Below are 23,680 nucleotides of genomic sequence, written 5' to 3'. Positions count from 1 at the left end.
ACAACAGATCAACAGTTCTCCGCACGCAACGGTTCTCGTAATGTACGGCCGATGCTCAAACGGAAAGCAGTTAGAACCGGTTCGATCACCGTTGCGAGCCGATGCCACTTCTAGTCACATATCGGAAACCACCAATAGAATCGCCTCCAAGAAGAGAGGCCAAAACCTGGAGGGTTCGCGGAAGCAAAACAGGTTTCAATCATGGCATCGTCCAGCAGCTTGACACCCACACGAAGTTCCGCTCGGAGGAGTGTTCCGCGCGCCGGTCAATGTCTTGAGCTGTCACTGAACTACGTCACCCCCCTTTGACCCGCGCGAAAGCCTCGCAGAGTCAAGGCTAACCCCACTCCAGACGTCGCAGACAAACGCGAAGCCGATTCCCACGAGACGAATCTCAAGACGTTGCGAATCTGACAACCGCCGCTGGCGATGATCGTCCAAAATATTTCAATGTCACCGAGCGGTTTTCGAGCGGTTGGGTTGGCTTGTCGTGAGATCTTGATGTATAAATAAGAGTGTCACCCGATGGTGGCTGGCATAGAAGCGCGAAACGCGATCAACCGAGACGACGACCGAGGCTTTCGTCTGCAGACTGTTGTTGAAGATCAAGTGGACCATGTCGGGAAAAGTGTGCGTGTTGTGGCTGCTGGTGATGACCACCGTCGGGATCTCGCTTGCCATCCCGATCCAGAACTCTGGCGCTGGTGCCGGGGTCGAGAAACAAGTCCAGCCGACACAGCTGGAAGCGGTGGACAGCCAGGTGTTGCAAGCTGTGGCTAGTGACTCCGAAGTGGATCGCAACAAGCGGCAGCTGGGCTTCGGTGGTATCGGCATCGGTCTCGAACTGTTCGGAGGTGGCTTCGGAGGGGGTGGCTTCGGAGGAGGTTACGGTGGTGGGCCCTTCGGTGGTTACGGTGGTGGACCCTATGGAGGCTTCGCAGGACCCTATGGAGGCTTCGCAGGACCCTATGGAGGCTTCGCAGGACCATATGGAGGGTATTCGAACGGCTATGAATACGGCTACGGGTCGGGATACAACAACGGGTTCTTCGGTTAATGGACCGAGCCCGCCGACAGTGCTCGCCTAGCTACCTGAAGTATTAGGCTCAGTGATGCCAAATAAATTATTTCACTATTTACACTCCACGTTCGCGTTCTTCCTTTCGCTCGAGGTGCTTGGTGGCTGGTGTCTCGTTCACTTAGGAAGCCCGGCTCCGATCGGTTGACAACGACCAGGACCGGCTTGGGGCGCGACAAAGTAATCTTCCTCGTGGCCGCTTGCTGGCGCAATTTGTGTTCCGAGCTCAGATCCGGCCCAAGCGATGCTGGGATGCGATGTTTGCCGGTTTCGAAAGTTATGCTGCGCCAATGTTCTCGCGGTGCGTGGTGTTGGTGAGTCGATTCATTTGAGATTCCACGCAAAATCCACAGAAACGCGTCACGCCGCCGGTAATTAACGGAAAAGATTTATTACCATTCGTGGCGCAGCCGAACGTTGCTTTCGTTATAAGTCATTTTATAGATCTCGTTTGAGATTGTTTGAATAATCTCGGCGTCCCAGCCGGACTTTCTTTATCCTTCGTCGGTTTCCTCTGCAAAGAACTACCGAGTGCGCTAACTATACGGACAGTTGTGTTTAAAAAGCTCTGTTTGCCGTAAAGCACAAGCAACACCACATTAACCCCGTTATGTTCGTTCGTAAAGTGCAAATTATCTTTGGTTATTATTCGGAATGCTCCCAAACCAAGGCGAAGATGACGATGGCGATCGAAATGTGTTTCGAAATGAAAATTTCATTTTGCCATTCGACTTCATTTTCCACATCACCAATCAACCTCGAACGCTCGGAGACCTCGCCGGTGTCCTCCTGCAGAGGATGCATTTGCCAACTCTTGGCAATAAAACTTAAGCGCCTCGTTTCAAAATTTTATGCTCGCCTGTCCGTCGCTGGGCAACCTTGGCGGGCCTGTGGGAAATTCCCACGGACGCATTCCACGGCGGCCCTGGAACCGATCAGAAAGTGATTTAACAATTCACCCGTTCCGACCAGCGGGGCCAAGATGTTAACTTTGCTCGCAAACAATTTCCTGCTGCCTAATTGAAAGTTAAACATCTTCTCAACCGCACCAGTCTGACGGTTTGCGAACGGGCGCTTCTGGCATTTGGCAACTCCCTCGCGGGCAAGGGCACGAAAAATCACAACAATGAAATGGCCAACAATAAATTCACGCACCCCTTTCCGTTCGCGACTGGCGACCTCAGCCTTGCCCTGCGGATGTCGGAGATTCGAAGAATAGAACGAAATTCGTTCGTTATAAAACGCTTCCCGTAATAGAATTGTGGCTCGGTGCGACCTCGGGGTTGGGGTCGAGTCGAGATTTCCTTACGCGGGGAGGGTGGTCGTTGCGGTAGGAACGTTCCCTTTTTCACATCGTATAGATCCCATCATAAAGATCGGAACTGTCTATTAGAAGCTTTTAAATTAAAACTAGAAAAACGGAGAAAAACTAGAGTTTTTGTCAAAGCATACGTACAGAAATTGTTTAATGTTGTCCATTATTAACAAATATGCCAATAAAAATTATGAAAAACATATACACATTGCAGCTAAAAATATCAAAGTTCGCTGTAGAAATTAAAGGCCAAATGACGAAGAAATTCCGTTGAATTCGACCCGTGCCGAAAAATGTTACTTATGTTAATGCTATTGTGCATCCCACGAAAGTGAGAGGAACGAAGTTCCCGGACGTGGCTATCTTCAAATCAAATCATGACTCATTCTTACGAAACAATCAGAACAACGAGTCTGTAAGTTGTTGTTAAAAATGAGTTGAAAGATATGTAAAACTTATAAAAAATGTAAATCCCACACATTTTTATTCTAGAAACAAACAACACTTTCTCAACCATTCAATCGCGCCCTGAAAGTTACATGGAAAAAACAGAGGTTTGCAAGAAAGCCCGAAAAATAATTCCCTTCGCCGGTGGCATTCCTTTCGCAATTCCGTCCATCCGCCTCCGGAGGCTGCGTAAATCCGTAAAGAATCGAACCCCGAGGTGGTCTTTTAGCTTATCCGGCCAGGATCTCAACCAAGGACCGCGCTATACGCCTTTGATGTTGCGCACCGAACGCAATCAGCTTGATCTACTTTCACCCGAAAACGGGTTATGCAAGGCGGAACCCGTATTTATCCGTAATCGGCCACAAACAATTCAAAAGCAATAGAATCCGCACCGCCCTCAAACTCTTCGGAGGCGTTCTCGGTGTGGAAGCTTTCGCAAACATTGGCTCCGAATTCGTTACATTTCTTGCGATATCGTATTTTAACCATCCCGCGTATGGCTGGCTGTTTGGCCGAACTTGCCAGATCTTGAACCAGATACCCTCCGCAGGCGCAGGCCAGTGCTATTTTCATCCTTCACGATGTGTGGTGGTGTGAATTTCTTTTGGGCCCGTGAAACGATCCGATTCATAAATCAAACTTTTCCCGGCCGCGGGTGCCACTGTCGCTTAACTTCTTCCGTCGCCGGGACTTTTTATGACGCCAAAGACCGAAGGCGTCAAGTAACGAGTTACACACGAACGCGCGCCCGTGTGTCAGAAGTATCGTTTAGTTTACGGGTTGACGAAAGTAAACCGAAAACTTTCGAGCACAACGCGGGCCCTTGCTCAATAACAAAAAAAGGTGGTCCCATCACATCGATGACCTGGCCTCGCCACCCCTTCCGGGCACACACTTCTTCGCGCCAAGGGTTTCTGGGGGAGTTTATTGGAAAACTTTTTCAATATAACCGCGCGCACTATATCGCTGGGAACTGTGCGAAGTGAGCGACCGAGGAGTCGTTCGACTATCCATCAACCCGCGTTCCGGGGTCCACCCGCGAAGACACGGGTCGGGCGGGTACACACACCCCCCATTCAGTTGGCAGCTTAACCGGACATTCCAGGCCCGGATTCTCCCACTCTAAGCGCGGGGCGGCGTTAGGCTGGGAAAGGAAGGTTTGATCAGTTATTGATGGTCCGTAGACTGCACGCTGGATAAAGCAATCGTTTAACGGCGTAATCCCCGCCATCCATTCAGCGGGGAAAGGAAAACAACCAAAATGGATGCCGGTTCCGTCACGCGAAGGGTCGGACTGTAAAGTATTGCAAACCAATCGACCATAGTGCAAGCTACATTAGGTTAATTACAACGCCTGGTTTGGTGGAAAAGCCAATTCTGCATCCTCCCAAACGGGTAGCTCAAGCCGGCCGGTAAACTGCTTAACCGTTTGATCGGTCCAATCAAAACCATTAATATCGTACCCTGGGAAGAGTACCGGAGGGAGAAACAGTCTCAGCTTGCCCAGCCGGGAACTCTAGATCCACCGCCAAAGCCTCCGACGAACTGACTGACGGCGATAATTAAATAACCTTGACTCTTTTGGCCTTAGTAAATAAATTGACAAATAATTACATGTCAGTCCCCGATGGGTTCCCGAGGTGTTCGACCTGAAAAGTAAGGGCTTCATCGGGCCCATCGCGCCCAATTCTCGATGCCTGTTTGACGCAACCGGTGGACGGAGCAGTTAAAGGATTGAAACGGTTGCCCCAGGAACGACCAGTACAGCGCAGGAATCCTGCCACAGGTCGCTTAATTATGGACGGACAGACGATGCTGTTGAAAGTTGCTGGGATTCTAATTGGCGGAACAATGACAGGTCACACAAGCTCCACGAAATACTGTCGGTCGAAGATCGGCGAAAGTGAACAATATCAGTCTAATTTTTAAGAGCACATCCTTTTAAAGAATTGTGACTAGGTTGACTAGTAACTAGACTAGTTTTGATAAGTAACTAATAATTTTAAAACTATTTTCAGAAACAAAACGTTGTGAAGTTTCAATGGAACCCTTTTTATGTAGTCAAACAAAAATATAAATAACTCATCGAACGAAAAACGGCACGTTTAATTGGGTTTAAAGGTTTAAAGGGTTGAAAAACAAAATTAAAACGATAATTTGGCTAATAGTTAAACATCACTATTTTCACACTTCAATCTCGTGATCATCGCGAGCGACGAAATGGAAGTCACTGAAGCTTACAGCACTGTTAGTATGTTTCCTGAAACACTGTTAACCGGACATTCATTGGAGGCACCAGCGCCCGACACTTATTATACGATAATTATACCAGAAGCTGAAAGCTGAAAACTATTTTCTCATTGCCCGTAAACCGTCAACGGAACACTACACTGCACTCAGAACGCTCCCCGGACCCATACCGATACTAAATATCAACTATTGTTTCGACACTTTTCAGTCCTTGAATGCAAAAAAACTTTTCGCCAGTTCCATTATTTATTCACCGTTACTAAAATGGTTGGCTCCGCCATGGGACCGGATGAAAGTGAATGAAATGGCCGTTCTGCGCCCAACGTCCCCAGTAGATAAATGCAGCAACCTCTATAGGGCCCACACCTTGACGTAGTCGACCAGCAGCGAGGCAGATTTGCCGCGGTCCCGGTCGAGGTTCCACGTCGGCAGCCACTGGGTGCGCCCGTTCCAGAAGTCGGTGGCCGCCTGTGGCGAGTCGTTCCGCCACGGTTTGCCACCGGCCTGATTGGTGGCCGCATCCGGGAAGTACGCCACACCGCCAACCGCCAGATTGATGACGAAGTGGAACTCCTGATCGAACGGGGCCATGCGCGTCCCGTGACGCCACGGGTTCTCCAGATCGCCGTGGCGGGCGAAATCGCCCAACATCCAAAAGTCTCCGCCCAACGTGGCCAGCGCTTCTCCGTTGACGCTCACCGTCATATTGTCCGGTGTCCAGACAAACCCGAACGTATTGAAGTCCTTATTAAACTCCTGGCCCGCTGGCGCATTCTTGCTGAAGGTCGCCTTCTCGTACCCATTGTAGGCAGGGCCCGGGCCAAAGTGTAACGTCTGGCCAACCTGACCCGCACCGATTTGCACGTTATTCAGCATCAGGTTGTCGTTGCCGCGTGACTCCATCAGATCGATCTCTCCCGACGCCGGCCAGCTACCGTACGCGTTACGCTTCGGCAACAGCCAGATAGCGGGCCACAACCAATCCCCTGTGGGCAGTTTAGCACGCACCTCCGCCCGGCCGTACTTGAAGTTAAACGACTCGATCGTTCGGAGCCGAGCACTCTTGACCGGGTTCACGATGTGCTGCGACGTGCCGACCCGCTCACAGCCCCAGAACGCATCGTTGGTGCAGCTGAAGACGAAAAGTGACGCGGGATAAGCTTCGCGGCATCCTAATCTTTTCGAGTGTGTGGGAATGGCCCACACCAGACCAATGGGGATTCCCACCGTGACACCAAGGTTATCGCTGTCGAAAATACTCACTGATCCGTCGGGTAGTTGCCCTTCAGGCTGAGCGTGCCGGATGTCATGAAACCGTGCCCGTGATGGTCCGCCGTTAGCGTTGGGCGAATGTTCAGCGCACCGTCTTCGGCGAACGAGTTGGACCGATTGTTTGTGTACCATTGGAACTCCCAGTTCTATAAGGAACGGGGCAAATCATGCCGTCAATCATGGCGCCCGCGGGGGGTAGGATTGCGCCCAACTTACACCGCCACCGGCCAGGGTATTCTCGTGGGCCCACTTCTCGAAGTCCAGAAAGTCAAAGTTGTCCTCGAAGATGAGCTCACCGCTGCAGAAGCTGCGCCCCCGTTCGATCAAATTACCGCTCGCCGTCGTGACCGATTTGACACACCCCGGACTGGTCGGGGTCGTAGTTTCACCGTACACGCTACCTCCCGCAGCGCAAAGCAATAGAGGAACAGCGATGATCAATCGCCCGGCACCACCCGGCGCTGACTTCATTGTCACTTTCGTCACTAAACCGTCACACCAAACGCAACTAAACGATCTCGGACGAGCCACCAGACTCGTTGACGGTTGAGGCGATACTGGCGACCGACGACGATCGACGGCGGATGTTTTATAACGCCCGATAGAACACGATCGGCAGAACGCGTTACGCGATGCGCAAACAGGTTGTTCCGTTCTGCCTGACCGGATCGTCCCGGTGCTTAACCCTCATTGGGTGGACCGTAAAGTTCTTATTGGTGAAGGACGGGCTCATTTTTTACATATTTTAAAGCTCTTCCGTTTTGATCAATAGAAGAACTTTGAAGATAATGTTTTTATTCGATATGTTAATTCAGTATCCCTTGTACGAATTAAAATAATTGTCACAACATTTCATTTGAATGTTTAGATGATAAGCGTATGATAGTAAACGAAACTTTTACATTATTTATAACCCTATTCATACTTCTCGCTATGATCGACACACCATTGTCCACCGAGCTAGCCCCATGCCAGCGGTGAGAACTAACCGATCGTGTACCGACCACTATAAGCTTTTCAGATAACCGATCACCACACGGGATTCACTGGACGCTTATCATGGACGCCGCATCTCACGAAGCCGAGCCCCGTCACGCCAGGCTCACACCCGCCCGGCGCGACCGCCGCGAGGCCCGTGAAACCGTTGAAAGTGAGCGATTAAAATATGTATTTTCGACCGATACCGCACGCGATACGTTGCCGGAGTCGGCCACCTCGAGCATTGGCACGACCGTAGAAAGGGAAAATTGAAATTCCCGCACAATTAGGGGATTTCCATCGGCAAATCCAACATAAACGGTACATGCTGTTGATGCAAACCACAACACGCGTTGTGTGGAGCGCGCGGCACCAAACAGGTTTTATCGCCGAAGTACATCGTGACCCGCCGTGCATGAACATGCATGAAACGTTAATTACTTCGAACGGAGTTGTGTAAACCGCCGATTGTGACATCCCACCGATCGGCGGGCATACATTGTTTGCACCTTAATATTATTCAAAGTTGGGGTATCGTCCTTTTTTTTGGAGATCAAAGATAGAATCGGTGGTCGGTTATTTATTTGCAATAGCTCGGAATAGGAAGGCCTGGATAAGGTACTAAGGTCCTACCGCTCAATAGCACTACTGCGCTAGTTATTGTCCCCAGCCGTGGTTCGCTTCAGAGCGCCCAAACTCGCACGTAGTCCAGCTGCATCAACGCATCCTTCGATTCGGCGTCGTCCAGGTTCCACGTCGGCAGCCAATCGTTCTTGCCGTTCCAAAAGTCCGTCATGGCGCCCGGTGACCCATTCTGCCACGGTTTGCGCGTCGGGTTGATGTCGTCGTCCGAGAAGTGTTCGGACCCGCCGACCGCCAGCGTCACCTGACAGTAGAACTCCTGGTCGAACGGGGCCATAATGCTGCCGTAGCGCCACGGATTATCCAGCCCCGGGGCACTAATATTGAAGTTACCCTTCTGCCAGAACCCGGTGCCGACCTTCACCGTGCCCGTCTCGATGTCGTTGATGCTGAACGTGATGTGGTCCGGTGTCCACTCCATCTGGTACCGGTGGAACCCGGTCTGGTAGCCCTTGCCCGACTCCGAGTTCCGCGTGAACGACGTACCGGGGGTCGCCAGTTCCGGCGAGCTGTAGGCCACGTTCGGGCCAAACTTGAGCGCCGACGTAACCTGTTCGATTCCGACGTTTATGCCGTTCTTGATTAGGTCCCGGTTGCCCTTCGATTCCAGCAGATCGATCTCCCCGGACGCCGGCCATCGCCCGTAGGCGCTCACTTTCGGCAGAAACCAGACGGCGGGCCACAACCAGTCGCCGGCCGGTAGCTTGGCGCTTACCTCCACCTTGCCGTACCGGAACGCAAACGAGTCCACCGTTCGGATGCTGGCACTCTTGACCGGGTTCAGTACCTGCCCGTGTGTGCCGCGCCGCTCGCAGCCACCGGCGGAGTGTTTTGTACATCTGGGGATGAGAAACCAAACAAGAAAGGGAACGGGCCTGTCGCTCTCTCTCCGCCATGCCCTATCTTACTGGTCGGCCGGAGAACCTCCGTGGATGTTCAGCACACCCGACCGTAGGAACGGCTCACCGAACTCATCCACCGTCAGGGTCGGTTTGATGAACAGGTTGCCCTCCTTGACGAAAGAGTTCGACCGATTGTTCGTGAACCACTGAAACTCCGAGTCCTGGAGGGTCGGAAAAAGGCAAGCAACCGTAAGTCATTACGTCGGCTCAACATGGTTCCGCCTCCAACGCGTACCGTGTTCCCCGCGAGAGTATTCTCGTGCTGCCAGGTATCCAGATCGAACCCATCGAATGTGTCCTCGAAGATGAGATCTCCCGGACAGAACGGACCTGACGGGGCCTTCACACCGCTGGCCGTCGTAAGGGACTTCTCCTGACACTTGGAGCTCGAGCTTGTCTTTCCGGCCAGCACACTCGCGGCCAACGCGAGGACCACCAGCATGGGGCACAGATTTCGCGCACGCATCGCTGCTCGTTCAACTTTTAAACCGGATAGAACTGTCACTGTGGACACCTTTGGCGACAGTCTTATATACTAAGCCGCGCTCCCGGGATCGTGGGAAACGGTTCCCGTACCGGCCGCCCTCGCCCCGACCGACAGCATAATTATGCTTGCCGGGCATTGATTTACCGGCGGCCAGTCACCATCGATCATCGGGCGCGCATTCGATGGCCCCCCACGGCACTCGGAAGTAGCGTCGGTGTGAAAGTTGGAGCATCACCACTGTGTCCACTGTGTGTCGCAAAGCCGTCCCCGATTCCGAACCCCAGTCAGATTATAATCGCAACTGTCATGTCGGACACGGTGCGGCCGGGTGCGGGTGATGTTTTTATTGCAGTCTAACGCCACACCCGCGGCGTTCCCGGTGGGTGCTCAGTGACGGACGCTGCCCTCCGGGTGGCACCGGTCGGACGGTGGCCGATGGATGGATGACAGGGCGATAAGAATCGGGCAATGAAAAACTATGTTTTCAGCAGCTGAAGGCGTCAGCACCGTGACGCGCACCAGCGACGAAGGCAGCTGATCTGAGCCCATGATGGAACTGCCGCGCGCCATCGCCCAAGTTACACAACGATTATTGCCGAATTGATCGTCGTAATATTCAAAAACCATGCCGTAGCCTAATTATTAGTCCAACTAAGATTCGCGAAAGTACGCATTGAAGAATGAATTCATGTTGAAATCCGAGATCCCAAGCCGCGAAAGAAAAATGAGACCATCTTATCCTCGTTCAATTTGAATACGTGGACCCCGGCTGGTGCTTTTCCATTCATTTACTCGTTCCGATCGGTTCGATGGTAGTAATTAAGCTTCTGAACTGTTTCGTGAAGCCCCCTTTTCGCAGAATGTATTTAAAATGCTGATGTTAATGTTAATTACGAAACCGTTCGAGGCCAGATCGGCACAGCTGTGCCTCCCATGTGCTCCCAGCTGAAAATGAAGCGTTTCGGAGAAACATTTACATCGGGACGTACGCAATGAATATTGAACGTGTTTTGGATTGAAAACTGCTTACTTTATTGTCTTTGTGGTAAAAATTTACTTAAACTAATGGCATTGCATAAAACAGTAGTAAACAATGCTTCTGTGGCATGTCCAATCCTCCGTCGGTCGCTTACACTAATGTGAGATAGCCTCGAATTGACGTTTGAATCGTTTGGTGCTTCCGCGTCGGCTATTTCTTCGTCAGGCTTCGTTGGTTTGGCTTCACTAAGGTACTAAGTTTTCGATTTCTTAAACTCTTACTTTGGAAGATTTGTTGCTCTGTTTCAACGGTGGACTCCTACCGATCGTCGACCGCCGCCAGTCCCGATAATTCGAATTATTTCTTACTTTTCCGTGTCCCCCACGTATTTGGGGCATCCGATATTGTCAAAGTATAACTAACACGTCCTGCCGTACCTCTAACTATATCCAAAACCTACCCTAAGCTCAGTTCTCTTGTCTTAAAGCTTCCAAAAGTTAAGTAGCGCTTCCGTCAGTGCCAGCCTTCCGGTTGCCAATGGAATGGCGACGCGTCGCAAAGTGTTGCTCGATTTCGACAAAACTTTTACCGAACGTTTCCGGCACGTACCAGTAGATATATGCTACGCCAGCCAAACTGGTGGCCGCGTACAGGTAGAAGATCCCGCGAATTGCAACGAGCTCCAACAGGTAGGGAAACACCTTGACCACGCCAAACATCAACACGTACGCGACGGACACGGTGAAACCACCGAGCTTACCCTTAACCTGCAAGAAAAATCGCCATAAAGTTACTACAGATGAACCGCGGACGTTTTGGCGCACCGGCGCATACTTACATCCGTGGGTAGAAGCTCGCCAATCATTGTCCACGGTAGTACGAGGTAACCGAGCGCGCTAAAGCAAACGTAGCCCAGCACACAGACGAGCAGCGCATAGCTTCCGGTGTCTGTGGCACCTGGCATGAAATCGATGTACAGAGCCGCAGTGGCCATGCAGACACCCATCGCCAGCCCGGATATGCACAGAAGTGGCCGACGGCCATACTTTCGTGAACACCCGGACGTCACGATGGACATAACGAACCGTATCAGTCCCAACACGACCAGGGCGGTGTATTGGTTGAACGTTTGACCTTCCGTCTCTCCGGTCACACCGGCACCGTTGATTTCCTGAAACACGTTCAGGGCGTAGAAGATCAGCACATATGCCCCGGACAGCTGCTGGAACAGGAACACCAGCAGCAGTATCGTCATCGGTCGGTAAACTCGCGGCTGCAGGAAAACCTTGGGCGAGAGCGCCCCCAGAACACTGCCCTTCTTGGTGGCCGACAGATGGCGAGGGCTAGCGCTGGAGACGATCTGTCGGTACTGCTCCTCGGCAAGCTAAAAATGAAGCGGAGTTAGATCAAGAGGGTGCCCTCTCTTCCTTCTCTACGGCTCGCTCACCTGCTTGTCACGGTACAGCCAGCTCAAGACGTCTCTCGCCTTCGATGGGTCCTGCTTCGTAAAGGTCATCAGCCAGTGAGGAGACTCCGGGATCATGAGCAGCAGTAGAAACGTAACGATCGAGAAACCGGCGAAGATGTACGCTATAGCACGCCAGTCAAAAAAGACCGCTAGGGAAAGGAAGAGTACACCGTAAAGGTACCGGGCGATCCGGGGAATCTTGGGTCGTATCCACTTACCTAACACGCACGTGAGAAGGATGCCAAACGAAACAAAGACACTGTTGGCGCAGAGCAGCATCGGGCGTAGCGAGACGTGCGATATTTCGCTCACGTACACGAGAGCCACCGTGGTAAGGCCACCGGAAGTGCCCAGGATAATGCGGGCGATGTAGATCATGCTCACGTTCGACGCCCCGGCAATCAGCAGCCAGCCAACCGCAAACGGGACACAGGTAGCCAACGATACCTTCTTGCGCCCGAACTGGTCCATCAGCTGGCCCACCACGAGCGACCCGAGCGGCAGAGCGATCGTCACGACCGACGCGATCCAGGATGCTTCGTTTCGACCGATCAGGATCGGGCTGTCGGGCTCGGACAGCTGCGGCAGCAGGATGGCCGAGTACGTCATGTTAATGCCCGCCTGGACGACCATGAGGTTTACGAGGCAGGTGGCCAGCACCTGAAAGGCGGCAGACGAGATGCGGATTAAGGATCTGTTGGTTAACGAATTGTCACGTCTCGTTACCTGATGATAGCCTTCCTTCCAACCGATCACTTTGGGAACACTCGGCCTGCCGTCGCCCGACCTGTGCGACGAACCATTGTTGGTGTCGGGCCCTGCCGCCAGCGGTTGGGCTTCCAGATCGTGCGAAAGCATCTTCCGTTCGTCTTCGTGGCCCGCCTTCGCTGCAACCGGTGTGCGTTCGACCAGCTCAATGCAATTTCCCTCCACAGCCTGGCCATTTTCAACGGGAGCCATAGCTCTCCGGAGCGTGGTCACGTTGCCTGGTTCCAACCTTTCCCGGACATCCAGATATCACAGACAGCAAGAGTAGTGTAAGAGCAGCGTGCGAGATACTGTCCGGCTTTCTGAACCTGATCTGTTGACCAGTGGAGTGATGACTGGAGAAATGCGTGCCTGCCGCCCCCGGTGAACTGCGCGCAATGGATAGCCGTCAACAAGCGGGTGATAAATGGCCCGACCATACAGGGTCCGCCGTGGTTCTGTGCAACGCCCGTAAGGTATCAGATTGTCCTAACAGCCGCCACCCCTAAACCTAGGCACCGGCGATAAGCCATGTTGATGGAGTCTTCCTCTCTTCCAGGCCGGCCGATAAGGTTGTGGCCAGACCTACGCCACACAACCTACGTCGGTTTTCGCATGAAGCTTGCGCTTTTATTAGCCACCACCGACGGAGGGCCGCAAGATTGACAGAACGCGTGATAAGAGGCCCAGACCGAGACATATATCCGACCAAGGTTTTGTGGTTCCGCTGTAAGTCGAAAGCACTCGCAGTCAAGATACATTACCAAACACATACTCTCAAATGTATAGCGATAAGGAAAGGCAAAACCGGGCAATGGAGACGAAACGCATCCATTATTTATCTGATTCATTATTTGTTTAAGTAACAATACGTACGAACGTTCACTCTTTGTAGTGCATGAAGGACCCACAACCGATAAATTGATGCCACTGACTTTATCACAAGTTGTTAAAGGTCCTCAACTACGCGAAACTCTCTTATCATGGCTAGTGCTTATCTCTAACCTTAAAAGATGGCGGAGTGCAGACCAGGGCGCACTCCTCATACAGTCAGCTGTTTCTTCATATATCCGTTCCGAATCAGATTTTTGAGTAGAGTTGAGAATTCCAAAAGACTAGCCTCTAGTCGTGGGTAGAATAAAAAAATCGCCATGGTAAATTCGATTTGTTTAGACAGGCAACAAAAGACACAAAATATTGCCATGGCTTACTGAGCATCGGCAGTTCAACATGCAAATGTGAATTGCGACATTAAAATTTAATTTTCGATCTACGCTACCATTGCCAACACCATCCAGCTGTGTGCCGTGTGGCCTGCGAAAATGTATTCCAATCAACCAGTCGATTGAAATTACCCTTTCGAATCCTGTGTGTCTTCGAAAAGTTTCGAGCACACAAACAGCGGCAGCCACGATGCCGCCAGATGGCCAGTGGATGATTGTGATAACATTATTATTAAAGCACAATGATAACAACCGCGACGGGGCGCAAAAGCGATAACTCCGGCACCACCGGCACGAACGTCACGCACGCACGGCGCCTTGTGATGGATGAGGGCGAAAAAATAGTCAGCGGCAAAAAAAAACCGCAAACAAAGCACGTGGTCGGTGCAAAATGTTTGTGTTTGGTTCGACCGGGCGGCTGGCGTACCTTCGCGGACCAAAACAAAGATAAACCACCAACACACCGAAGCCAATCGGGGAGGGCGAATGCACCAGACGACCGACGCGCACGCACACAAACCATGCACCAAGGACGCAGAAAGTGAAAGGACTTAACTCGATTTGGGTTCATTCAGGGCTGCCATTGCTTCGCCCAACAATGGATGCTTAATAGACTCGATTCAGTTTCGATTGGCTTTAATTGTTCGAGAATGTTTTTCTCAATCCGGCGGAAACGAAGTCGGCGGAGTTCGCATCGTACCCGAGGTCAATAAACTGGAGCAATCGTTAGAACCGAACGAGCGAACCGAACAAATACAAATCGGAGGGCCCAGCAGTGCACGAATTCTCACGCACACACACCCATACACACATGGTTGCAGACACGCACGAACGGCGGAGTCGTCGCACTTAATTTATTCCGCTCACGCTCTTCGATACGGTGTAAGGCTCAATTAAACCAATTCTTGGCGGAAATGGATTAATAACCGATCAACTACTCCACAGACTGATAATGCGTCTCCATCGATATCACGTTCTGCGGGCGCGTGGCGCAGTGAAGCATGGGTAACTAGCACTAGGGGCGGGGAGGTCGCACGGAAACTTACATCGATGTTCGGGGACCACCACTGGACAGACGGCCCGGGAGCCCGGGACGCGGTCTCTCCACCGGATTTCACAGCATCAGCAAAAAAACGCGACTTAGCAGCGGGCAGCAGCGGAACCGTGTATTTTGACAGCGTGAGTCGAACGTAAACAACACCCCACCATCGTACGCGCGCACGTTCACCGTTCACTGTTTACCATCGAACAACGGCACCGCACCACTACCGCTCTATTGTGCACCACTACCACCAGAGCGGAACTGGGCGCCTGAGAAAACTGTCCGTAGAGACCGACTTCACGACTGCGACTGCGCCATGCGGTGCTGGTCAGCTGTCTCGGGTGACCATGAAGGACGAGCACCGGTGGATCCCGCGCGGCCAACGCGCTGCGGCGGGTTTTAAAAGTGCAACGTTTGCACAACTTGCACTGACTGCGTGTAAGCCCTTCAAGCAGTGCAACAAAATCACACCGATAATCCGTTAAAAATTGTCTTCCGTTTTAGCATGGACCCCGTTTGGCGCGCGTTTGGTGGCCAAATGGCTGTAACCGATGGAAACGTGGCTTCAATTTTTTAATGGGAAATTAGTATTGCGAAAAAGGCACGAATCGTTGGCGTACATTTAGGTATGCTTTGGAGCCACTTTGCGATCATGAGCTATGTAACCTATTATTTGCAACTAAAAGTTCAATAATAACGGTCTTAAATTCAAGATTGTTTAAACAAATTCAAACAGTGCTCATCTTGATGATCAATAGCATCAAACTTTGTGCATCTAAAACTTTTCTACATTATTATTACATAATTCAAGTAAAATATTCATAACAAGGATAAATATAACTTCATTGGTTCATCTGCTGTGATACAACCCCCTGGCGGTCTTGGTATGCAACAGAGACAATGTTAATCTCTGTTGTCTACTGTAACGTTGTTTTTTACTGGTGGGGTTGTTTGCCGCGCCAACCCCCCGTCACACCGGCAAGGGAATCGAACCCAGGCCAGCTGTATGACAACGGTAGAAATATATCGGGGCAACGAAATAAATGTAAAATAACAGAATGTTTACAAAATATGTTCTAATAAGTACTTCTAACTAGATTTTATTCTTAAAAACGATAATAACAATTATGTAAATACTTGAATGTTCAAGAAATGTATCCTTTGAAGGCCCCACAGTCTACCTTATTCTTCGGCACGTACGTGACTACGATGTAAATTCAACATATTTCCTCCGAACACTTTTCAATGGCTGTTTTAACAAAAAGTTTCTGAGTTTAATGCAGTTGAGTTTTTATTAGCCACCCTTCCAAGCATGTTGTAGGTTCAATTTTATCTTATCTTGTCAAACCATGAGATATTCTCCGAGGATCGACAGATAGTGGTGAGCTTTCAAAACACCATACTTACCGCAAAACGTTGGGTCAGATTTTGTTATTAATTACTACGACTTCTTGCCGTACTTGACCTACTTTTTGGTGGCGGACCGGCAAAAATCGGCAATTGCTTATCGTTTTACAAATTGTTTGCATCGTGGTTACCGAAAAGCAAAACAAATCCGACCATCAGTCGTTCACAACAATTGTTCCGGCGACGATTGTGATATTGTTTAAAGTAGATGCAACACACAGCCTCAACACGGTGCAATCATTGGTGTAGCTGTTTCTATCTCGGCTCTTCTTTTATACCTTCCACACAAAACATAACCTATTCATTTGCCCTTTACTTTGCTGCTCTTGGAGCACATCACATATCTTCCCACCTGCGTTACGCTAACGATAAGGATGATGCTGCTGTTTGAAGTGGAGAAGTCTGTCGACATTTTCCAAGCGCCCTTCGGCACCGAACGTCCTTTTCCTACAATCCAAATCCAAATAACAATAACCCGCGTTCGATGGTTGGCTTTCTGCTCCTGCGATTCATTGGTGTGACCGGCACCGCCACTTGTAACTATAATCTCATTTTACACCCTGCATCCATTTACACACTCTCTCGTCGCCAATGAAGTGAAGGCACTAATTGGAAGATCATCCCAAAAGTTTCCCATTCTTGTGCACCATAACCCGGAAGATATGACGGAATGGTAAATCCTCCGAGACGGTGAACGTTTGCCGTCGACATGGGGCCATCTTTTAGCCGAGCAAAACTTTACGCATCATGCTGCTACTCGGTTCAGCGCCTGCATCGGAAGAGCTCGTGTCGGCGACGCACCTGCGGACAAAAGATTTGGTTTAATTTCCATCGATGTCCATATACGCCTATTGCACAGTGTACATACTTGGAAGAACACAAATACTGCAACAGCGGAATACGATATTTGCCACAAAAGTCCACAAACTTGATGTGCTCCACGCGGTTGTCGAAAAACACTCCTGCAAATTGAATGAAACAAAATGGCAATCCGTTGTGAGATCCACTGAAGAAAACGACAGCCTCGAGCTGCTTATCGGTGGAAGTACTTCTTACCCTTGCAGTTGGGGTTAACACAGCAGTTGGCAGTTTGCAGGTACTCAATCAGCATACGCGGCAAATCATCCGGCCCGTAGCGAATGGCACTGGATTTTACGGTACGCCCGGCAAGCTCCAGCAGACTGGGAGGATTCAGGGTCATATCCTTGACGAAACGCACGACCAATGGATTGTCACGCAAACTTAGCTACAAGAGAGGAAAACCGAAACCGTTACAAGAATCGAAAGTGCAACCCTTGATTCTTATCACAAGGATCCCTTCCCTTCGAATCTGTTTGTATAAGAATCAATCGGGAGCGATCGGTGCTGATCGGCCAGAGGACAATTGGCGATCGCTTAATTGCCCTTGTTGTTAATCGCAATACAAAATCTGCGCTCGGTGTCTTATCAGCAGGCTTCAACTTTGTCAACCATCCATGGCTCCGCGTCCAAGAATGACGCCTCATCAAAAGCGCACTTGAACTTCGTTCGTTCTTGTGTAATTTATGACGCCATTTTTGAAACAGTTTCCTGTTTACCGATTGATTGGAAAGAACCTAGAGGTGAAAGGGGTGGGCAATCGATAGTGTGAGCTTTTCGTAACATTGTTCTTCTGCTGAATGGTACTCGCTGTGGCGGCATGACTTGCAACTAAACCCCTCTCGTGTAATTAAATTTGATTGACAATATGATTTTGCTCGTAATTGTGTCAAACTGGTGAGCGATGCACCAAACTGCATGTACGGCTTGGACGGAAAAGAAAGAAACCCGGACGAACCCCGCAGACCAGCCTGCAGTGGTCGGAGAAGGTTATCTTGAAAAACGTTGTCTTTTGCGGCAGGCCCTGGCGAGGCTCTTATCACATCACACGGTAACTTTAACGACGACATTTAGCGAACGTGCTTGAACGCGATCCCGCATAGAATAAAACCCCACTTAGTGCGTGGGCTTAGTAGACCACTTGTCGAGTGTCGGAAAGTACTGTGACAAGGATCAGCGCGAAATGAGGTCAAGATGATGTAACTAGCCTGTTCACTCCGTAGCTTCACTCTTCGCTACGCGATCGTTACTCACCTCGGTGAGGTTTTTCAACGTTATGATTTCCCGTGGCAGATGTCGCAGCTGGTTCTTGTGCAGCAGCAGCGATTTTAGGTTCACCAGGCGTGCGATGGACGCGGGCAGCGCCTCGATCTGATTATCACAAAGGACGAGCGCATGCAGATGGTTCAGCAGGCCAACGGTTTCCGGAATCTCGCTGATCAGGTTGCCACCGAGGGACAGTAGTTGCAAGCTGAAAAATGGAAACGACGCCTTAGAAAGCAAATCTAATGAGAACACACAAAAACGTTTAATTGTCAGTCATTGTCCGCATCCCTATTGGTGGGCCATTTTCACCTGGCCGTTCATTGTTTCTTTGGTTTCGCTACACATTCGGGTACACGAATTGATGACATTCAAACTGTACCGCCAAATGGCATCTCGAGCTACAACCGTCCCGCTTGGTCCGATAACGGGCTATCTCTCGGTATCTCCGGGGACAGATAAACGAATTGGGCGATCGCCCATTCGCTTCGCTCTCTTCCAATAATCTGCGTCATACACAGCTGGCTGAGTTGTTGCCGGCCGGCTCAGTATCTTCCGTTCGAAAGAGTAAAGTTCATGCAGCGTCCAAACGACAAGCACGTAGTATAATAAACAAAAGGCTCAATGTCGTTGCCAACGCCGTTGAACATCGAGCTCTTTTGCCCCTTGAGCCCCCTTGAGCGCAAAAAGAAAAGTGCAAACTCACGCGTCGGCAGATTGCACCAAATTTGCACACGGCCCATCATGCCGTGCGCTTTCGCGGTCACTCGCTGTCGTCTCGTGCTAGAGCTAGAGCTACTTACTGCTGCAGCTTCCAGATGTCCTTCGACACGTTCGTGATCTGATTGCCACCGAGGTACAGATACTTGAGCGAGCGCAGTTCGACGATCTGCTCGGGAAAGTGCTCGAACCGGTTGCCGCTCAGATTCAGCTCCTTCAGGCCGCTGCCGACCGTCGCGAGGAGCGACTTCGGTAGCGACTTGTCCGTCAAAAGGTTATTCTTCACGATCAGCGTCGTCAGCTGGCACTGCGTGATCACGTCCGGAAGCCGCTCGAGCTGGTTGTTGCTCAGGTCCAGCACCCGGAGGTTCGTAAAGTCCGTCAGCGAAGACGGAACGCGCACCAGCTTGTTGTGGTTCAGCAGCACGGTCTCGATATCTTCCGCCAGCTTCTTGGACTTGGACACGCGCAACAGATCGTCGTCCAGGTGCCGCTTGTTCGAATGGCCCAGGTCAACGGTTTTCTGCTCGCGCGAATCACTGTCGCAGCTGTCGGACGTGTACACGACATCCATTCTGCTGTCCACTGTCCCTACGATACCGGAAGGCTGGCAACACCTGTGCTTGGCTGATGTAGCGCGCCGCAGCAGCGGTCCCTAGTTGTTGTTTTCCAATTTCGCGCCTTGTTGATGTCTACTCGGCGGGATTGCTGTTTTGCTGTTTACCACCGACACCGACGCGACACACAATCTAAAGGTAGCTCATACGTTGCTGATGCAGCGGATGTTGTCTGTAAAGGTTCAAATTCGAAAAAAGGTATAAATAAGCATATGGCGCACCAGTTGACTGTTCCGACCGCGACCAGGCGACGGTACAATCACTGCGAAATCGCTGGGGCGTGAAGCAAACGAAGAAGGAACGTTGGCGTGATGATGATGGTTCTACGATGAAAATAGAACAACCAATAAATAAACACGAAAAAGGCAGCCGTAATCGGCACGTTACTTCTTGAACCCAAATAGATGGCCACTAATATTGGCATCGAGAAAAGGGGCAGGCGCAAGAATCTCTCACGCACGGGCCCACAGTGGCACGCCGGAAACGATAAAGTGGCAAAAAATGGGTAAATTTCTTCAACGCGTCGTTGGTGCGCACGCACCATGCTCACCCTCGATCGCGACACAGTGCCACTACGCGATGGTTCCGTCGTGAGGCGACTATCTGGCAGGCGATAACAGAGCACTTGCACGGTTAGCGATTACTTGGCCCGTGGTTACTGTTGCTGGTAGCCCCTACACATAGCTTCTTCGATACAAAACTCACGGCTCGTTGGGGGTTCTTAACGAATCTAGACCGATCTTTACCGGGTCGGAGACGTTGGGGGAGCTGTTTCAGCTGTTCGATACCAGCAGGCAGCTCAATCTGCGACACAAACTTACTTCAACTCCTTGCTGGAGGCGAGTGACGGAAATCGTTGTCTGCCGTGCGCTCGAACCGCAAGCCGCTTATCAGTGCGCCCGTTGCTCCCCAGCCGGACCGTGCAAACCGTGCATTACCTCCACCCCAGGGCCAGAGCGAGCGAGAGAGGTACGCAAGGACAGAGTATCTCGCGCAACGCACGACGCACGTCCGAGTGTGGTCCGCGACCGCTAGCCCAGGCAACTTCCAATCGACTGATAGCTCGGCGACCGGGAACGATCATTTGTGGCGTTCCCCCAACGGAGTGCGGCCAATTTCGCACACACCGTTGAATCTTACTGTACTCCCTCTCTCTCTCTCTCTTTCTCTGGGTCAGTTCTAAAGCACGGTTCCAGTTTGGGTGATAAGCAAAGGCAATGGTATGTCACACACAGTAATCCTGCCATCCAATAGGCACGACTTAAACGTGTGTTCACCGTCATTACAACTCGTTGCCATTGTGTGAGCGTTTGCAATCCAACAACACCGGGTCGCGAGTGTGTGAGAAAGAGAGAGCGTTTCTATTGGCCTTCTGGCACCGATTTCTCTTCCGCGCAGCCACTGAATGCCTACATTTCAATTGTCTTAATCGGTATAAATTAACAACCATCAGTAGTCATCAACGCCGTGGCTGGCGCTCTGCGTCCGTCCAAGGACACGAAATACCGCGGCTGGTCAAATATTCATTTCATTCGCCAATAGCTTAACGCTAGATATTTGAAAGAACTCGCCACAATTGGAACATAAGCGATTATGAAATAGACGACGAGAATGGCGGACAACTGGCTTGAACGCTGAATGATGGGTGAAATGAAGCTGGAAAGCTTAGCCAAAAATAAATTATGGTTGTGCGTCTGCTACGCAAAAGGAATCTGTAGTGTGTAAATGAAATAAACCAAACACGTTTAAAGCTGAAGGTGCACAAGAACGTAAATGAAAGAACATGCTTCACTCTTGTGGCTCACCTTCTCATTTGGCCACCAAAATGCTGACCTACGGAGCTTCGGACGGGTAGCGGACGTTCACACGTTCATCGCTCTACCCTTCGCGGCGCCAAAAATCACTTACAATAAGATACGGGTATCGGCCATTGGCAAATACCCGGCCGTACGGAATGTGTTACTTTCGCGCTATGATTCGTCCCACACCTAAAACACGGCACGGTTACAGTGGGCGGCCTAATCCGTCATACACGGCGGTACATCGACGCTGTCCGACATGCCCATTAACTGCTTCAAAGACTTGCCCTTCAGGCGAACGTACTCCTGGTACCACTTGTTAATGAGCGCCGCTCGTCGCTCCTCGAAGTACTGGATCGCGTCGTGGATAAAAATTTCATTCTCCAGCAGGGCATTGGTTTGGCGTGCGCGGCCAGCGGCAGCTCGTGACAGTTCGTCCGCTATCTGGTTACCGCTCACCTCCACGTGGCCCGGTATCCACTGGATCGTCACCTGAAACGTTTGCGCCATTCGCAGAATCTCGTGCGCCACCGCATTCCGAACCCGCGAGTCGCGGTTGCGCTTTAGAAACAGGCATGCCGCCTGGCTGTCGGTAAGCAGGACGGCCTCCCGTATCCCGCGGTCCGCTATGTGTTGCATGGCCACCTTGATGGCGAGCGTTTCCGCCGTCATGATGCTCGTATCCAGTGCCAGCTGCAACGCAATGCGGACGCCGTTCGTTTCGTCGTACACTCCGATTCCACACTGACCGTCCGGGGCTTTCGAAGCGTCGGTGTAAATGTGCACGCGCCCGCAGTATTCGCTCTCCAGCACAAACTCCGTCAACCGCCGCAATGTTTCCGGCTCCAGCGTGGAGCGGTTCAGTATGAGCGGCTTCAGCGACGGATTAACCGGAACGTCGGATAGCAGCTCGACCGTGCGAATGTGTTTGGCGATAGCTTCGAACACGTACCGGTGCTCGAGAAAGACGCGCCGTAAAAACGACAGCCGCTCGTCCTTCGACGCTGGTTGTTGGAGATTGTCTCCTTGGACAAGCGCCAGTTCACTGTACATCCGATTGTTACTGCGACAGTGTTGTGCAATCTCACGGGCTGCTATGATTTCGCGCACCAGCTCTAGCTGCTCCCGACGTGCCGTCCGTTCCCGACGATTCCTGTACTCGGCCAGTGCGCTACGGCAAAGCGTCCAGCTTCCATCCCGATGGACGGTTTGTTGCGGAGGCTGACGGGCGCCGGTGAAGCACTCGTTCAGCTGGACGAGCAGCTTCCTGTACAGTTTGACCCACGCTTCGGAGCGGGAAAACATGTCGCGTTGACGAACGAATTAAAAAACCAATCACGGCCAAACGCCCTCTGCCTGGATCACTGGCTCACTCAATTTGTTGGGCACAAAACCGAAAAAATCAACTGTACTACGAATGGTAGTAGATGGCCACCAGTCTACTACGCATCAGCTCACTTTGGTTTGGCTCTCTCGAAACGGAGTGCAACGATTGAAGGATTGTTTTTTTTCCTGTTCGATATTTTACCTCTCAATAAACAGCTGCACCAAGCAAGAACGATGACGAGCGACGAATGTGTGGTCGGTGCGGGATTTGTTTCCAAAGAGTGGCCCCACCACCACTCGAAAGTATTTATAACATCACAGGACCGCGACAATGCCGCGCATTTCGCTTTCTGACGTTTAGAACCAAAACAAACCGCCAAGTGTTTATGCAAGACATTGGAAACATTTGTTTAGGCGGTGAAATTATCTGGATGAAACAATAATCTTTGGCGTTTTTTTAAAGTGTTTTATAAAAATAATCAAACGACGCTCCAGAACGACAAACTAATAACGACAAACTATACAATATTACGAAAAACCATCGGGGACGAAGAAAATGGACGTTACAATAAGCCTTTTCGATGACAGCGTGCTGTGAAGGAATCAAAACTTTGGAGTCACCCTGTGCTGTCACAATGGACGCGTCAAGTTCCAATGCAAACGAAGCAAATAAGTGACCGGTGCGAGTCCGAAATTTAAAACAATTGTTGTAGTTTTCAACCAGCCCAAAATGGCATCCCGATCAGTGATGGTAGACGAAAGTAAGGACGATGGATCGGAAGACTTTTGGAGCGATTTTCTCACGACAGAGGGAATCGATGAAGTAATGGACAGTACCACAGTAACGGAGCTCTACA

General features: G+C 50.9%; 5 protein-coding genes across 8 annotated transcripts; 1 reads left to right on the top strand and 4 right to left on the bottom strand.

The window, feature by feature from the left end:
* The first annotated feature begins 616 nt into the window (after positions 1 to 616).
* Positions 617 to 1,057, top strand: LOC128270176 (heterogeneous nuclear ribonucleoprotein A3 homolog 2-like). Its single transcript, XM_053007582.1, has one exon. It carries the CDS (start codon positions 617 to 619, stop codon positions 1,055 to 1,057), a length of 441 nt encoding a protein of 146 aa, XP_052863542.1.
* Positions 1,058 to 5,301: 4,244 nt separating this feature from the next.
* On the bottom strand, positions 5,302 to 6,916 carry LOC128271944 (beta-1,3-glucan-binding protein-like). The gene is made up of 3 exons (XM_053009636.1): positions 6,582 to 6,916; positions 6,357 to 6,511; positions 5,302 to 6,225 (listed from the first exon to the last, which is right to left on the bottom strand). Exons 1-3 carry the CDS (start codon positions 6,834 to 6,836, stop codon positions 5,445 to 5,447), a joined length of 1,191 nt encoding a protein of 396 aa, XP_052865596.1. The 5' UTR covers positions 6,837 to 6,916; the 3' UTR covers positions 5,302 to 5,444.
* Positions 6,917 to 7,897: 981 nt separating this feature from the next.
* Positions 7,898 to 9,362, bottom strand: LOC128271945 (beta-1,3-glucan-binding protein-like). Its single transcript, XM_053009637.1, has 3 exons — positions 9,123 to 9,362; positions 8,894 to 9,048; positions 7,898 to 8,824 (listed from the first exon to the last, which is right to left on the bottom strand). The coding sequence occupies exons 1-3, from the start codon at positions 9,351 to 9,353 to the stop codon at positions 8,026 to 8,028; spliced, it is 1,185 nt and encodes a 394-aa protein (XP_052865597.1). The 5' UTR covers positions 9,354 to 9,362; the 3' UTR covers positions 7,898 to 8,025.
* Positions 9,363 to 10,402: 1,040 nt separating this feature from the next.
* Positions 10,403 to 15,044, bottom strand: LOC128271943 (facilitated trehalose transporter Tret1-like). Its single transcript, XM_053009635.1, has 6 exons — positions 14,838 to 15,044; positions 12,548 to 12,957; positions 12,040 to 12,481; positions 11,801 to 11,970; positions 11,192 to 11,737; positions 10,403 to 11,120 (listed from the first exon to the last, which is right to left on the bottom strand). Exons 2-6 carry the CDS (start codon positions 12,779 to 12,781, stop codon positions 10,851 to 10,853), a joined length of 1,662 nt encoding a protein of 553 aa, XP_052865595.1. The 5' UTR covers positions 12,782 to 12,957; positions 14,838 to 15,044; the 3' UTR covers positions 10,403 to 10,850.
* A 1,433-nt stretch (positions 15,045 to 16,477) lies between these two features.
* On the bottom strand, positions 16,478 to 23,170 carry LOC128275708 (leucine-rich repeat-containing protein 58). Of its 4 annotated transcripts, none has more exons than XM_053014301.1 (6): positions 23,026 to 23,170; positions 19,165 to 19,870; positions 18,353 to 18,569; positions 17,297 to 17,486; positions 17,109 to 17,202; positions 16,478 to 17,041 (listed from the first exon to the last, which is right to left on the bottom strand). In XM_053014301.1, the coding sequence occupies exons 2-6, from the start codon at positions 19,653 to 19,655 to the stop codon at positions 16,963 to 16,965; spliced, it is 1,071 nt and encodes a 356-aa protein (XP_052870261.1). In that variant the 5' UTR covers positions 19,656 to 19,870; positions 23,026 to 23,170; the 3' UTR covers positions 16,478 to 16,962. The 4 variants fall into 4 exon arrangements, 3 of the variants coding, with proteins under 3 accessions (XP_052870261.1, XP_052870260.1, XP_052870262.1); XM_053014300.1 differs by lacking the exon at positions 23,026 to 23,170 and adding an exon at positions 20,520 to 20,743; XM_053014302.1 differs by lacking the exon at positions 23,026 to 23,170 and adding an exon at positions 20,445 to 20,520.
* Between the last annotated feature and the right edge of the window lie 510 nt (positions 23,171 to 23,680).

This window comes from Anopheles cruzii, chromosome 3 (assembly GCF_943734635.1).
Source record: "Anopheles cruzii chromosome 3, idAnoCruzAS_RS32_06, whole genome shotgun sequence".
Taxonomy (NCBI): domain Eukaryota; kingdom Metazoa; phylum Arthropoda; class Insecta; order Diptera; family Culicidae; genus Anopheles; species Anopheles cruzii.
This window is presented reverse-complemented; position numbering and strand designations above follow the sequence as displayed.

Coding starts and splice junctions, on each gene's coding strand:
- LOC128270176 (XM_053007582.1), top strand. CDS start 617: ATGTCGGGAAAAGTGTGCGTGTTGTGGCTGCTGGTGATGACCACCGTC.
- LOC128271944 (XM_053009636.1), bottom strand. CDS start 6,836: ATGAAGTCAGCGCCGGGTGGTGCCGGGCGATTGATCATCGCTGTTCCT. Junction 6,512..6,581: donor ATACCCTGGCCGGTGGCGGT/GTAAGTTGGGCG, acceptor CGTTCCTTATAG/AACTGGGAGTTCCAATGGTA. Junction 6,226..6,356: donor GGCAACTACCCGACGGATCA/GTGAGTATTTTC, acceptor TTTCGTCTTCAG/CTGCACCAACGATGCGTTCT.
- LOC128271945 (XM_053009637.1), bottom strand. CDS start 9,353: ATGCGTGCGCGAAATCTGTGCCCCATGCTGGTGGTCCTCGCGTTGGCC. Junction 9,049..9,122: donor ATACTCTCGCGGGGAACACG/GTACGCGTTGGA, acceptor CCGACCCTCCAG/GACTCGGAGTTTCAGTGGTT. Junction 8,825..8,893: donor GGAGGTTCTCCGGCCGACCA/GTAAGATAGGGC, acceptor TCTCATCCCCAG/ATGTACAAAACACTCCGCCG.
- LOC128271943 (XM_053009635.1), bottom strand. CDS start 12,781: ATGGCTCCCGTTGAAAATGGCCAGGCTGTGGAGGGAAATTGCATTGAG. Junction 11,738..11,800: donor GGCTGTACCGTGACAAGCAG/GTGAGCGAGCCG, acceptor CTTCATTTTTAG/CTTGCCGAGGAGCAGTACCG. Junction 11,121..11,191: donor GCGAGCTTCTACCCACGGAT/GTAAGTATGCGC, acceptor TTTTTCTTGCAG/GTTAAGGGTAAGCTCGGTGG.
- LOC128275708 (XM_053014301.1), bottom strand. CDS start 19,655: ATGGATGTCGTGTACACGTCCGACAGCTGCGACAGTGATTCGCGCGAG. Junction 18,570..19,164: donor GACATCTGGAAGCTGCAGCA/GTAAGTAGCTCT, acceptor TCCATTTTTCAG/CTTGCAACTACTGTCCCTCG. Junction 17,042..17,108: donor CAGTATTTGTGTTCTTCCAA/GTATGTACACTG, acceptor TTTTGTCCGCAG/GTGCGTCGCCGACACGAGCT.